Raw genomic sequence first — 15,701 nt, 5'->3', positions numbered from 1 at the left:
AGCTCACCCCAAACCATCTCGATTGGGTTCAGGTCTGGTGACTGGAGGCCAGGTCATCTGGCGTAGCACCCCATCACTCTCCTACTTGGTCAAATATACCTTACCCACCCTGGAGGTGTGTTTCGGGTCATTGTCCTGTTGAAAAATAAATGATGGTCCAACTAAACGCAAACCGGATGGAATAGCATGCCGCTGCAAGATGCTGTGGTAGCCATGCTGGTTCAGTATGCCTTCAATTTTGAATAAATCCCCAACAGTGTCACCAGCAAAGCACCCTCACACCATCACACCTCCTCCTCCATGCTTCACGGTGGAACTAGGCATGTAGAGTCCATCCGTTCACCTTTTCTGCGTCGCACAAAGACACGGTGGTTGGAACCAAAGATCTCAAATTTGGACTCATCAGACCAAAGCACAGATTTCCACTGGTCTAATGTCCATTCCTTGTGTTCTTTAGCCCAAACAAGTCTCTTCTGCTTGTTGCCTGTCCTTAGCAGGGGTTTCCTAGCAGCTATTTTACCATGAAGGCCTGCTGCACAAAGTCTCCTCTTAACAGTTGTTGTAGAGATGTGTCTGCTACTAGAACTCTGTGTGGCATTGACCTGGTCTCTAATCTGAGCTGCTGTTAACCTGCGATTTCTGAGGCTGGTGACTTGGATAAACTTATCCTCAGAAGCAGAGGTGACTCTTGGTCTTCCTTTTCTGGGGCGGTCCTCATAGAATCATAGAATGGTAGAGTTGGAAGGGACCTCCTGGGTCATCTGGTCCAACCCCCTGCTCAAAGCAGGATTCACTAGATCATCTCAGACAGATGTCTGTCCAGCCTCTGTTTGAAGACGTCCATTGAAGGGGAACTCACCACCTCTCGTGGCAGCCTGTTCCACTCATTAATCACCCTAACTGTCAAAAAGTTTTTTCTAATATCTAATCTGTGTCTCCTCCCTCATGTGAGCCAGTTTCTTTGTAGCGCTTGATGGTTTTTTCAACTGCACTTGGGGACACTTTCAAAGTTTGCACAATTTTTCGGACTGACTGACCTTCATTTCTTAAAGTAATGATGGCCACTCGTTTTTCTTTACTTAGAATTTGTATTATGGCAAGAAAAAAGCAGCTAATAGTCTATTCAGTAGGACTATCTGCTGTGTATTCACCAGACTTCTGCACAACACAACTGATGGTCCCAAGCCCATTTATAAGGCAAGAAATCCCACTTATTAAACTTGACAGGGCACACCTGTGAAGTGAAGACCATTTTCGGTGACTATCTCTAGAAGCTCATCAAGAGAATGCCAAGAGTGTGCAAAGCAGTCATCAAAGCAAAAGGTGGCTACTTTGAAGAACCTAGAATATAAGACATATTTTCAGTTGTTTCACACTTTTTTGTTAAGTATATAATTCCACATGTGTTAATTCATAGTTTTGATGCCTTCAGTGTGAATGTACAATTTTCATAATCAAGAAAATACAGAAAAATCTTTAAATGAGGTGTGTCCAAACTTTTGGTCTGTACTAATATATATATATACACGCACATCTCCATATCTATAGATATATTACGTCCAAATACCAATCCATACTGGTGCAATATGCCTCTTCACAGCTTTAGAGGCCCAGGCATTTACTGCATTCCTCTGCTCCATAAATTGACTGATCACCAGCTTATTGATAAGGATCACTACACACAGATCATGTTCTGCACAGGCTATAACCATCCATCATCGTATTATAGCCGCATGGCAGCATGTCGCCTACACAGTACTAACCACCCTCAATCCCAGTTTTCTATACCATCGGCCGTCTGTGTCAGATGTGACAGGCTGCTGTAAAGAAACCAATATGGAACTGTCATTTATGTCCATTTCCTAATATAAACTAGTACATTGCTGTAAATCTTGTCTTCCCATGTATGCACAGCAGAAATGTACTGCGCTTTTAGCTCATTACTCGCTTAATTTTATTCCTTTTTGTTATTTATTCCCTTTCATCTACTTTAGCTAGAAGCCCAGAGACACTACGCAGCCCCAGCCATTGATCATGCTTCTAATCAAGCCGACCCACCAATATATTTACCTCCGCAGATCCCAAGCAGCTGAGCTTGGATCCTTTACTGGATTCTCCAGGGATGTGTGCGGTTTACCCCGAAATATATGCATCAGTAGCATAAATTGCAGCATTCGGGATTCTATCGGTCTAATCCGCGGCTGCTGACCAGACACTGCGCACTACGTGACAACCGTGGAAAGTCTCGGAAACGTTATCAGTGTCACATAAGAATTGCTCTAAGGTGCCTTGCGGACAGGAACAATCACAGCAATCCCTGGTTATCATTAGCACTGTGGCACGGCGGGCGCTGTACATTTACTCACACTGATCCATGCTCCTGACAGCCAGGGAGTTGAACAGCAGTTCAATGTGTCACAAACAATTAGACGCATACATGAACACTTTCTTATAAGTCACAGAACAGCAAACCTCAATCTGTAGATGTAGCAGAGCTGATTTTACTCTATGAGTGACGCTTCTGCTTATTATATACAGTATGTATAAGTGATTTCTGCTGAAGTTATGTCAATATATTGTGGTTGTACCTAGTATAGTTACCTGGCACTTGTGAGCACCAATGCAAAGTCTCCAAAGCCCCAACTATCAGTGGTTTTTAATAGTACTGGTCTTCTCATATGGGCCAAAGCAACCCCCTCATTTGCAACACAGCCAGGGTGCGACTACAACCCCTGCACACAATAGTTACGCACCTGGTTGTACCAGTACAGGACAATAGTGTAATTTATTTTTTTTAATTTTATTTTAGAGAAAGCGGCTTATTTCCTTTTTTTTTTTTTTTCTTTTCAAAAAGTAAAAATTAAACTTAAAAGATTTTTTTGGCTTAGTCCTGGTACCAGCTGGTAATTGGAGAAAAAGAAACCATAATACTTAGTTATTCCCATCTTCATAAATGGGTATTGTCGGATGGCATTTGTAAATTTAAGCAATTTGTCAATTTACTGCTTAGTAAAATTTTCTGCCGTTCTTGAGATATTAACACTTTGTTTACAGCTCGTTACCTTAGAAAGTGACTATCGCTGGCAGCAGCAGAACATGTGCGGCGCTTACAAGCTGTTTTCGACCTTGTAAGCACTGTTTTAAAGCTGGCCAGAATTAGAAGAGCACGCTATTACCTCCTTATCCGGGTCATCTTCTTACAAACCAGACAGCGGTGGTGGTCGGTCTCCTACGCAACGAGCTGTAAACAAAAGTCCTAACATCTCAAGAATGGCCGCAAATTTTAGTAAGCAGCAAAATGCAAAAGGGCTTGTTTTTACAGGCGCGATCTGACAATATCCATATATGAAGATGGGGATAACCTTTTAAACTTATTTGATTTTAACTACTTAGTGATCACCAATACAACTTAAAACTGACCTGAGATTTAAGTGAATCACATCCCCCGACAGGTGAAAATGCAGCAGCAGCACACTATAGCCGACACCCTGCTGCATCAGTCACAATCAATCGGTGTTGGCACAGACTGTGGCTGTTTAACCCCTTAGACACTGCTGTGAAGTGACTAAGGCATCTAGATAGTTAACAGAGTGTGAGGGCTCCTTCTTTTACCACATCGGCACCCTGAGATCTTGATTGTGTGGTCCAGATGGTTGCCATGGTAATTCACAGCCAAATAATGGCCTTAGGGTCTGCCGGCTATAGGGGTCTGTTCAGAAATTAGGAACATTTAGGTGGCAAATATAACATTTTTCTTTCCTGTCATGCCACTTTGCAAAAATTCCTAAAAAGCACCTGAGGTGTTAATAAACTACCTGAAAGTCATCTCAAAACTGAACAGGTCCCTAAAAAAATAAGTTTTGCATATTTCCTTGAAAAAAATTGAAAAATTCCCTCTACAATCTTAAACTTTTCAACATCCTAACAAAATCAAAGAACATTTTACAGATGTAGCTGATGTAAAGCAGACATGAGGGAAATGTTATTTATTAACTTGTGTCGTGCGACTATCTGGAAATTGCTACATTTTTAGAAATGTGTCAAATTTCTGAGATTTTTATGAACAGAAAACTTATCGACCCAAATTTACCATTACCATAAAGTATAATGTGTCACAAAAAAAAATAATCTCAAAACCACTGGGATATGTTGAAATATTCCAGAGCTATCGCCACAAAGTGGTCAGATTTGAGAAATTTGGCCTGGTCACTAAGGGGTTAATCTTTTGTACTTTATTTTCCCTGGGGGAAAAAAAAATACTCATTTCAAATGTAAATCAGTAGAGTTTTTACAAATGTGCCACTGTAGGGAGATGGACATTTGGCCTCTTATCAAAATGGATTTCAAGATGACAACCAACCACAATGCAGTCTTCCCTACCATTACACAAGTGTTCCTATAATCCTGAGTGCCTCCATGCACTAGGGCTGGCTTGCACCTAAGGCATTTACCGAGGCCGTGTTGGAGCTCTGCTCGAATAGGCAAGTGCACATATCGGCATTCGTCAACATCTGTCATTTATGTTCCACCAACTAAAACAGAAGACTTCTCCCATGGCCATTTCCGCACACTCTCTCAAGGTCAGTTTCCCAAACTCTAGTCCTCACCGCCACAACAGATCATGTCTTCAGGATCTCCTTAGTATTGCACAGATGATGAAATTATTATCAAGGCATCAGAAATTGGTACAGGTTCTCACTTGAGCAATATCAAGGAAATCCTGGAAACATGATGTGTTGGGGGCTGTGAGGACTCAATTTGGGAAACCCTGTTCTAGACCATCAGTTGTCATTTCTGGAGCGGCTGATACAAGGACGATTCTCCCGAGTTTGGATTAATGAGACTCAGTGACCACTTTCCAAAATGTGATATTAGATTAACAATGCAAATTACCAATTGTATTACATGTATCAAACTCTCAGAAAATGAGCTCATGCTCCAGAAGAAGCAGATCGTAAATCTCCAGGTATGGATTAGCTCCTATACCATCAGCACAACACAGGAACTAGAGGGGCCTGGACACTGATTTACAGATTAGTCTTCATTTGATCATTCTTCCATGACTTGTGGGAAAGGCTAGCTTATACTAGTTAGACATCAATTTGAATCATGCTCAGGAGAAGTAAAAAATGTCTCAAGATCACATCTGATTAAGAGACAAGAAAAGTTACTCACATTTACAGGTTGCTATACTTCCATACACTAAATATCTTCTCCTTTTTTGTTAATTTACTACTGGGGTAGAGAACTAGTAAATACACAGTAAAGGGAATCTGTCAGCAGGATTTCACCCTCAAAAAATGTATAGAGGCACATATAGCTATTACAATGACAAGTCCAGCGACATCTTTATACGGCCAGTGCATTTCTCCACTACCGAGAAATCAGTTTTTGAATTGATATGCTAGTGAGGCTGAAGATCTGAAGCCTCTGTCACTCCAGCTCTATTCCTCGCCCAGTATCACCGTCTCTTGCTTGCCTGACGACTCTGCTGTCTGAACTCACACAGCATAGAAACTGTCAGTCAAGCAGGGGGCGGCGGTGCTGGGCGGGGAATAGAGCTGGAATGACACAGGCTTCAGATCTAAAGTATCAGTTGCATATCAATTAAAATTCTGATTTCTTAGTAAAGGAGGAGTGGACTGGCCATGTAAAAATATGGCTGGACTTCTCTTTGAAAGAGATACATACACATATAAATATTTTTTTGGGGTGGATGGGAGTGAGATCCTGCTGATGGATTTGTTTTAAATGGGATGACTGTCATTAGATAAAGGGGTCTTTTCTTAAATTGACTATAGGCTGTGCGTGTTAACACCATTTCAATGTATGGGACTGAACTGAAATTCCACACACATACTTCTTAGATGTTATAGGTGATCCCGAGTGCTGCTGACAAGTGGGTGTCCAGGTACTGAGACCCCCACTGATTGCTCATGTACAGGCTACATACCTGTGAATTGACCAGAGTACACAGAGCCCGTTCACCCCTCTGTGTGCGCGGCTCATGAAGGAGTGTATAGCAGTCACTGGAATTAATAAAAATTGCATTACATGATAGGAACCTTTAAAGATCTTTTTGTGGGAGAATCCCATGAAATGGTTGGGAGGCATTTGATCACCCCCACAATGATTAGACAGCCATGAGACAGGCATACTGTTCACTATGGCAGCTTGAAAAACTGTGAATGGCTTCTCTGTTGTATTTTTTAAAGCAAGTTTTGTAGGTTTATAAAAATTAACGCACGTGTCTTGAAAGAATATCCTGACCTAGAAGACATAGAGGTCTCCAGGCCCTTATATAAAGCTGTACTTCTATCTACATAACCCGAGACCTCATCATCCTATACAGAGAGGTCAATAGCTTCATTGTCTCCAAATCTAAGGAAAAAAGGAGGATTTGTTCACAAGCAAGAGAACACATCTTTATGTAACCCATAAATATGGTTTCATAACAGAATTTGGTTCTTTAAAAAAAAAAAAAAAAAACACCACTAAGTAATAGAAGCCTGCAGTTTCATTCCATTAAATAAGTTTCTCACGAGGATGAGGAGACTGGAATCCCATAGAAGTAATGTTTTCCCAATGACACACCTTGTCCCTAGCAGCAGCTGCACGGCGTGCCATTCTTCTCGTGTACATAGTGGCAGATAACGAGCCGTATTTATAAGCTTCACAGTGCACAGGACAGGCTCCCTCACTGAATGTGCACACGTTGGAGCTTTACCTATATGCTATTTTACATCAGAGGGCTCCACACTTTAGGGAAACGGTCGCATAGTGTAGATTTTTTTTCTTAATTAAAACCAGACACTAAAAAATCTTTTTAGAATTTAGTTGGATTTTCTCATTACAGATTCCACCCCCCCCTTTTCTGTATATAGGGGCAGTCACTTTGCCTGAGCGGTTACTCTGCTCTCTTAATGGAGCTGCCCAGGCTTAAAAGGAACCTGACATCCGAAAGTTGCCCATTAAGCTAATCCCAGGCTCCTGCAGGCAATTACATGATAATTACAAGAACGTTTATAGCTGAACTGTGTGTGTAGTGGGATTGCTATAGGTATAAAGTAAAAGCTTGCGTCCATGAGCGGACAACTGGTACCCTCAATAACGGGGCAGTACGGCAGCAGAAACTGAGAGTTTAAATTTCCTAGCATATACAAAATCTGGGGACAATGGCAGGTTACCGCACCCCTGCCAAATACTACAACGCTCTAGCCACCCTGACCGAGCAGTCCTAATATACACTGTTCACCTACTATAAAATATAACAAAGGGTAGCCTCATACCTTACATCTCACCTCTTATGACTTTGCATTGAGTGTATCTGCTTTTTTTGTTACAATCATTTTTTTTGTCCATTGCCTGAGCACGTATTACGAGATCTGTCATCGCTTTTTTTTTTTTTTTTTTTTTTTACAATAAAATGTTATTGTTTTTTAAAAGAAGATATAAAAAGTGACAAAGAAAAAAACAAAAACACAAAAAACATTCAACATCTAAACAGTAGATCTCTTTATGACCATACAACACATCAAGGACCATTTTTTCGTGGTGGTCATCCTATTCAGGGCAGATGCTCCTTTGTGAAAAGTCTCAGGAGAAAGTTACAAGATCACTGCCATCTGTCCTCCCTTTCCTTCACTTTACATTCTAGCCAGTGTTAGATAAGCGAGGTGATAAAGGGAATGTCATGGGGTTACCGCAACGGGGTGGAGCCAGAAGACCGCAGCTTCTGAGGGCTCCTACTCCGGCTCCGAGAAGAAGCACGTCTTCATTTTAAGACATGTTTTATTTCTTCTGGCAGAACAGGGGTTAAGTGGCCATGTTGGAAATCTTGGTGTTCACAGCTGAGCTCGGTTAGCCACTCCTTTTCCCTTTATAATCTGGGCTCTGATATTAGTCCTTGTCAGAGCTAGCTTTTGCTGCATGGCTAACGGAGTGAGAGGAGTTATTATGAGAAGGAGAGTTGTAGGGATTATCAGAGACTGTTTGGTTTGTACGCATGGTAATTCCTTTATCCTTCTCCATTTTGGTTTATTCCCCTACCTTCACACGCTGGTGTTTCCCTCTGTTATATGTGAGTGAATATTTTTTGTGCCTGGAGTTTTCTGTTTACTCCTGTCTGTGTAGCCTTGTTTGTCGGGTGGGTTTTCTACGGTGCACAGTACGCCCCCTTCCCTGGGTGGGGGAGGAGAACAAACGGAGGGCTAACTCAGGAGTTAGGGCTAGGGCATAGGCCCCAGCATCTTCACCTTCAGAGGTATCCCGGGGAATAGAGCGAGCTAGGGCTCCCCCTAGTGTTAGGGACAGGGTAGGACCCCCTGTTCCCTGGTCACCATCAACCATGCGGTGACAGGGAACCTATTTCTGTGAAAGAACGAAAGGATTCATATAAAGGATCATTCAGACGTTTCATCAATTTTCCTCAGATGAGAAAAAGAAGAAGTTTCTCCACCTGAGAGCTGACCCATAGACTTGCATTCCCCATTTAGAAAAAAATAAAAGACAAAAAATGTCAGTAACAACCCATCTAATCCACACAGGCATAGAAATCAAACCATAGATGTCCATAAATTAAGTTGTGTGTAATAATGAGAAGTGACACAGGGAAAAGTATTGCATATGCTTATTGAAATTTAATTAATATTTCAAACAAAAGCCTTTGGTGTTGATGACGGCTTCAAGACGCTTCCTGTATCGAGAAACTAGTCGCATACATTGCTCAGGTGTAATTTTGGCCCATTCTTCCACACAAACACTCTTCAAACCTTTAACGTTTTGTGGGCTCCTTATATGAACAGTGAGATTTTGTTCCTTCCATAAATTTTCTATTGGATTCAGGTCAGGTGATTGGCTCGGTCATTCTAGCAGCTTTATTTTCTTTTTCTGAAACCAATTGAGAGTTTCCTTGGCTGTGTGTTTGGGATCATTGTCTTGGTGAAGTGTCCACCCTCGTTTCATCTTCCTCACCTTCGTAGATGGCAGCAGATTTTTATCAAGAATGTCTCGATACATTTGTCAATTCATCCTTTCTTCAGTTATATTAAATTTGTCAGTGCCGGATGCTGAAAAACAGCCCCACACCATGATGTTCCCATCTCTAAACTTCACTGTTGGTATGGTGTTTTTGATATGATATGTGATAGGCAGTGCTTTTTGGACTCCAAACACGTTGTGTATTATAGCATCCAAAGAGTTAAAATTTGGTCTCGTCTGACCAGACTCATACACGAAAACTGATTGCCTGAATGATCTCTATACCTGAAATCTGATAAATCTTACCTTTTATATGTTTAGATGAATTTATCAGCGTGAATTAACCCAGAAAATACCTGAGGTGGTAGAAGAAATCCACAACTTTATCACCTCTATGATCTGGAGACAATTGATGCTACACTGCATGCTGTATTGGAGTTACGCCAAATTTTGCAACCTATTAAAAAGTCTCAACTGATGAATCAGGCGAAAACTTCTGGAATCGCTAAACTACGTCCACAAACAAAAACAAACAGGCGAGCATGTATAAAATACACTTCTAAGAAGGTGCAAAAAATAGAAAAATGAATAAAAAAAAAAGTACAAAACTAGACAAAAAATAGGAGCAAAGGCAATGAAGAATCGGGGCCATAGTGTCTTTATTTTAGGATGGGAACTGAAGCAATTAAGGAGTTATCAGTACTGTATCTTATTCAGAATGAAAAACATGGCTTACCTCTGTTTCAGTACATCTTGCATCACCCGAGTCATCTGAAACAGAAGATATGTATTTAAAAATATGACAAAAAAACACTTTTTTTTTAAACACCATAATGAGCAGTGAACACAATCTCTTCTATCTGAGTATCGGGAAAAGATCGTGGAAGCTCTCAACATGGAAGTACGGGATGCAATACTTAAAATCTCCTATGAACAGCAGGTCCCTCAATAAATATATTAATGACGCCTAGGATCATGAAATTGCTTATTAGGCTTTCTAGGGAACGTTCTTGTAACTCCACTCATCAGCTCATGTGCTTTTCAGCTGTCAATGCATATTTTGCCTGCGCCGAAGTCAGATGCGGCTTTTGAGTCAATGAAATGAACAGTATTATTTCACCTGCTGTATAAAACATATAAGTATGGAACACGTCACTCATTTTCTAAGTACCGTATATTCCGGCGTATAAGACGACTTTTGAAGACTGAAAAATCTTCTGTCTAGTCTGGGGTCGTCTTATACGCCGGTAATGCTTTTGAACTTTCAGAAATTGACATGCGGGGATACTCTGGGGGTGTTAATAAGCTGCCGTGGCCGTATCCCTGCCATGTCGGAGTTAATATAAGGTGGAGGGAGTTAAAATACGGCGGCGGTAGGTCCAGACAGTCAGCGCTTCTGTGCTGAAACTGACACATTGCTGCGTATTCCCAGCTCCGGACACAGCGCAGGGCTTCTGTGCCGACAGCTTTCACTTGTCACAGAAGCGCTGCGCTGTGTCCGGAGCAGGGAAGTTCGCATCGCTTCTGTGACAATATATGAAAAGCCGGCAATTCAGCAGCGGCATAAGCCGGCACCCGACAATTTAGAATATAAAGAATAGAGCTTCACACATAGATTAGATAGATAGAAACATGTCAGTCACATATATATGAAGTACAGTGACAGTATTGCTTACTGTACTTGTCATTTAGTGTAAAGGATTTATTAAAACAAATAATAGTGTTTTCATGCACCGTCTCTTTAAAAAAGCCGGCCGGCAATTCAGCAGCGGTACCCGACAATTTATAACAGACAGAATAGAGCTTCACACATAGATTAGATAGATAGAAACATGTCAGTCACATATATATGAAGTACAGTGATAGTGTTGGTTACTGTACTTGTCATTTAGTATTAAAATAAAGGATTTATTATTAAAAAAATTGGCGTGGGGTTCCCCTTAATTTTAGGCTCTAGCGGAGGTTAAGCAGACAGCTGGGGCAGATGTTTGAAGCCTGGGAAGGGGGTAATACCCACGGAGCTTCCCAGACTACTAATATCAGCCCCCAGCTGAATACCTAGTCTTTACTAGCTATTAAAATGGGGGACCCCCCAAAAAAAATGACGTGGGGTCCCCCCTAATTTAATAGCTAGCAAAGGCTAGGCAGACAGCTGGGGGCTGATATTAATAGCCCAGGAAGGGTGCCATGAATATTGGCCCCCTCCCAGGCTAGAAACACCAGCCGTCAGCCGCCCCAGAAATGGCGCATCCATAGGATGCGCCAATTCTGGCACTTAGCCTCGCTCTTCCACGCTGCCCTGGTGCGGTGGCAGGGGGTAATAGGGTTGGGGTTGATGTCAGCTTATAATGCCAGCTGACATCAAGCCCAGGTTAGTAATGGAGAGGCGTCTATAAGACACCACCATTACTAACCCCATAGTCAAAGTTAAAAGAAAACACAAACACCCAGAATAAAGTCCTTTAATTGAAATAAAGACACAATCCTTTATTGTTCTAAATTAAACCATACTTACAGTCACGCCCATTCCAGCTGAAGCCAACGATCTCCTGCAATAAAAGAAAAATAATAAACCAACCTCATCCTTACCTTTCCATGGTTCCCAGGACAGCTTCAGCTCTGCTACATCGAGATGACAGGCTGGACCGCAGCAGAACGCCGCCATCCAGCCTGTCATCCCGCAGACACTGAGAAGCGCAGGCATGCTTGTGCTCCTCAGTGTCTCGCTGTGACGGCATCCAGATGAGCCGACAATGAACTCAGCTCACCTCCTGGACGTCCGTCACTGACAGCGTGGGAAACTTCTACTGCGCATGCGGGGAGCAGGAGAATTTTCCCACGCTGTCAGTGACGTGCATGAGGTGAGCCGAGTTCATTGGACATGACCTCGGCTCATCTGGATGTCGTCACAGTCAGACACTGAGGAGCACAAGCATGCCTGCGCTTCTCAGTGTCTGCCGCATGGCAAGCTGAACGGCAGCGTTCTGCTGCGGTGCAGCTTGTCATGTGAATGTAGCAGAGCTGGACCGGTCCTGGGAACCATGGAAAGGTAAGGATGAGGTTGCTTTATTATTTTACTTTTATTGCAGGAGATCGTTGGCTTCAGCTGGAATGGGCGTGATGGTAAGTATGGTTTAATTTAGAACATTAAAAAATTGTGTCTTTATTTCAATTAAAGGACTTTATTCTGGGTGTTGTGTTTTTTTTAATTACTTTACTAGAAATTCATGGTGGTCATGTCTAATATTGGCGTGACCCCATGAATTTCGGGCTTAGGGCCAGCTGATAATACCAAGCTGGCCCTAACCCCTTTATTACCCAGTGAGCCACCGCACCAGGGCCCTGGATGAGTTGGGTACAGCGCCAGAAGATGGCGCTTCTATGAACGCGCCATTTTCCGGGGTGGCTGCGGACTGCAATTTGCAGCGGGGGGGGCCCAGAAAGCTTGGGTCTCCCTGCGCTGCAGATTCCAGCCCCCATCTGCCTAGTTGTACCTGGCTGGACACAAAAATAGGGCGAAGCCCCACGTCTTTTTTTTTTAATTATTTCATGAAATAATTAAAAAAAAAAGGGCTTCCCTATATTGTTGTGTCCGGCCAGGTACAAATAGGCAGCTGGTGGTTGGGGGCAGCCCGTTCCTGCCTGCTGTACCTGGCTGGACACAAAAATATGGCGAAGCCCACGTCAACATTTTTGGGAAAAATTAATTACAAAATTAATAATAATTTAGGGACTGCATCTTTATTAACCCCTCAATTGTCATTTAGTGTTAAAATAAAGGATTTTTTAAAAAGAAAATTGGCGTGGGATCCACCATCATTATAGTCTCTAGCGGAGGTTAAGCAGACGGCTGGGGCAGATGTTTGAAGTCTGGGAAGGGGGTAATACCCACGGAGCTTCCCAGGCTACTAATATCAGCCCCCAGCTGAATACCTAGCCTTTACTAGCTATTAGAATGGGGGACCCCCCCAAAAAATGACGTGGGGTCCCCCCTATTTTAATATGTTTATGAGTGACAGTTTTCCTGCTATATACCTGCATGTCATAAGAATTTAAATTAAAAAAGGACCATGTTAAATTCAAATCTGTTTTTTTTTAATTTTTACCGGTGTTTGGTATGCGTTGGAAAAGGGGTAGTCTTATACGGTGAATATATCCTAAACTCTATATTTTAACAGGAAAGTAGGGGGGTCGTCTTATACACCAGGTCGTCTTATACGCCGGAATATACGGTAAATATATTTCTAAAAGGTGCTATTGACATGAAATTCTCACCAGATGTCAGTAACAACCCATCCAATCCACACAGGCAAAGAAATCAATCCATAGATGTCCATAAATTAAAGTTACGGCATGTATAATAATGAGAAATGATACAATGAAAAAAGTATTGAACACATGAAGAAAGAGGTGCAAAATGCCATGGAAAGTCATGACACCAGCTGAAATCTATCAGTTATTAGAAAATAATTCTGCCACTTAGTGAAAAATAATATAAGCTGGTTCAACAGATGGCCTGTAAAAAGGTTCTCATTACCAAGGTGCCACACAGGAAACATCTCATGATGGGTAAAATCAGTTAGCTGTCTCAAGACCTTCGCAACCTTACTGTTGAAAAAGATACTGATGGCATTGGTTACAGAACAATTTGTAAACTACTGAAGGTTCCAGTGAGCACTGTTGGGGCCATAATCCGGAAGAGGAAAGAACATCATTTCACCATATACAGGCCTCGACCAGGTGCTCCTCACAAGATTTCAGACAGAGGAGTGAAAATAATTATCAGAAGAGTTGTCAAAGAGCCCAGGACCACTTGTGGAGAGCTACAAAAAGACCTGGAATCAGCAGGTACAATTGTTTCAAAGAAAATAATAAGTAATGCACTCAACCTCCAGGGTCTGTATGCACGCTCACCACGCAAGACTCCATTGCTTAACAAAAAGCATGTTCAAGCTTGTTTAAAGTTTTCTCAACATTTAGATAAGCCAGTGAAATAATGGAGAATATAGTCTGGTCAGACGAGATCAAAACTCTTCGGATGCTATAAACACACAACATGTTTGGAGCTCAAAAGGCACTGCATATCACATATGATATCAAAAACACTATGGCAACAGCGAAGTTTAGAGGTGTGAAGATCATGGTGTGGGGCTGTTTTTCAGCATACAGCACTGACAAACATCATATAACTGACGGAAGGATGAATGGACAAATGTACTGAGACATCCTTGATAAAAATCTGCTGCCATCTACCAGGATGATGAAGATGAAACGAGGGTGGACATTTCACCAAGACAGTGATCCCAAACACAAAGCCAAGGAAACTCTCAATTGGTTTCAGAAACAGAAAATAAAGCTGCAAGAATGGCCGAGCCAATCACCTGACCTGAATTCAATAGAAAATTTATGGAAGGAACTAATGCTCAGAGTTCATAGAAGCAGCCCACAGAAGCTTCAGGATTTGAAGAGTGTTTGTGTGGAAGAATGAACCAAATTCACACCTGAGCAATGCATGTGACTAGTTTCTCCATACAGGAGGCGTCTTGAAGCTGTCATTACCGACTAAGGCTTTTGCATGAAGTATTAAATAAATTACTGCAAGCGTGTTCAATACTTTTTCCCTGTGCATTTCTTATTATTACAAGTAACTTAATTTATGGACATCTATGGTGATTTCTTTGCCTCTGTGGATTGAATGGGTTGTTACCGACATCTGGTGAGAATTCCATGTCAATAGCACCTTTAGAAATACATTTACTTAGAAAACTGGTGACCTGTTCAAAATGTATTTCACTTGCTGTAAATCGTTCTCTTAATCTGGCCTAGGAGAAATACCGTATCTTTGGTCAGTCACTAATTTCTACCATAAAAATGTAATATAATCCGCATGTTTCATATACTAATGCCTTAATCTTACATACATGTACTAAACATTGCAGATTAACAAAAAAAAAAAAAAAAGTGACGCTCCGGGAAAAGTGACACTCTGGGGCGTTTTTTTATACATCCCATCATAGTATTTACCAGACTTATATTACAGCCCTCAGCCACTAAGCCGTATTGATCCATCTGAGGAGTGGCGTCCTGCAATGCATGGCTGACCATTCATGTCAGAAAGAAGTGCAGTGAAGGAACATTAAGCATGACTGACACTGGATTGTTCTCAGACAATAGTTCTCTGTAAGCCTTTGATCATAAACCACAGATATAAATCCAATACTTAATTTAACACTAATAATATGAAGGAGGCTTTAACCAAATAATGAGCTTGCATGTTTCATTGAGCTACCTTGCCCTGTCTGAATCTCTATTATGAGGCTATAGCTTGCCAAACAACTAAGATTTTAGATGCCCAAAAAGATACTGGAAGGAGATAGGCGGCTTTTCCTGCGCTGCTGGCAATGTCCCACAAAGGATGCAGAGAATCAGTGAAGATAAAAACAATTTATTCTGTGGTGTGGATCTACGCGTTTCGAGGTTCTCCAACCTCTTCTTCAGGATGCAACCACATTCTAGATGCCCAAAAAGACAGATTTAGAACATTTTCTATCCACTTATCTATATAAAAGTTGATCTGCCATGTTTTCATGTGCAGTCGTTTGATAGTTAGCGCTGGATCAACTACTAACTCTCCTGATCTAATGTAACGGTTGTTTCATGAGTACTTGCAGTAGAATGTCTGGATGCCTCTAGCGCCTCCCTCCTCCATTGAATATTACGAG

General features: G+C 41.7%; 1 protein-coding gene across 7 annotated transcripts in view; it reads right to left on the bottom strand.

The window, feature by feature from the left end:
• Positions 1-15,701, bottom strand: part of SPIRE1 (spire type actin nucleation factor 1) — a 184,998-nt gene that overhangs the window by 147,644 nt on the left and 21,653 nt on the right. For all 7 annotated transcript variants that reach the window (XM_073678996.1, XM_073678997.1, XM_073679000.1 and 4 more), the window contains exon 2: positions 9,716-9,750. In XM_073678996.1, the coding sequence (XP_073535097.1) occupies positions 9,716-9,750 (35 nt within the window). The remainder of the gene's footprint in view (positions 1-9,715; positions 9,751-15,701) is intronic.

Source organism: Phyllobates terribilis, unplaced genomic scaffold (genome assembly GCF_046119375.1).
Source record: "Phyllobates terribilis strain yellow unplaced genomic scaffold, ASM4611937v1 Scaffold_4__5_contigs__length_816908805, whole genome shotgun sequence".
In the NCBI taxonomy this organism is placed as follows: Eukaryota; Metazoa; Chordata; class Amphibia; order Anura; family Dendrobatidae; genus Phyllobates; species Phyllobates terribilis.
Note: the sequence above shows the minus strand (reverse complement) of the source record. Positions and strands in the feature narration are given on the sequence as shown.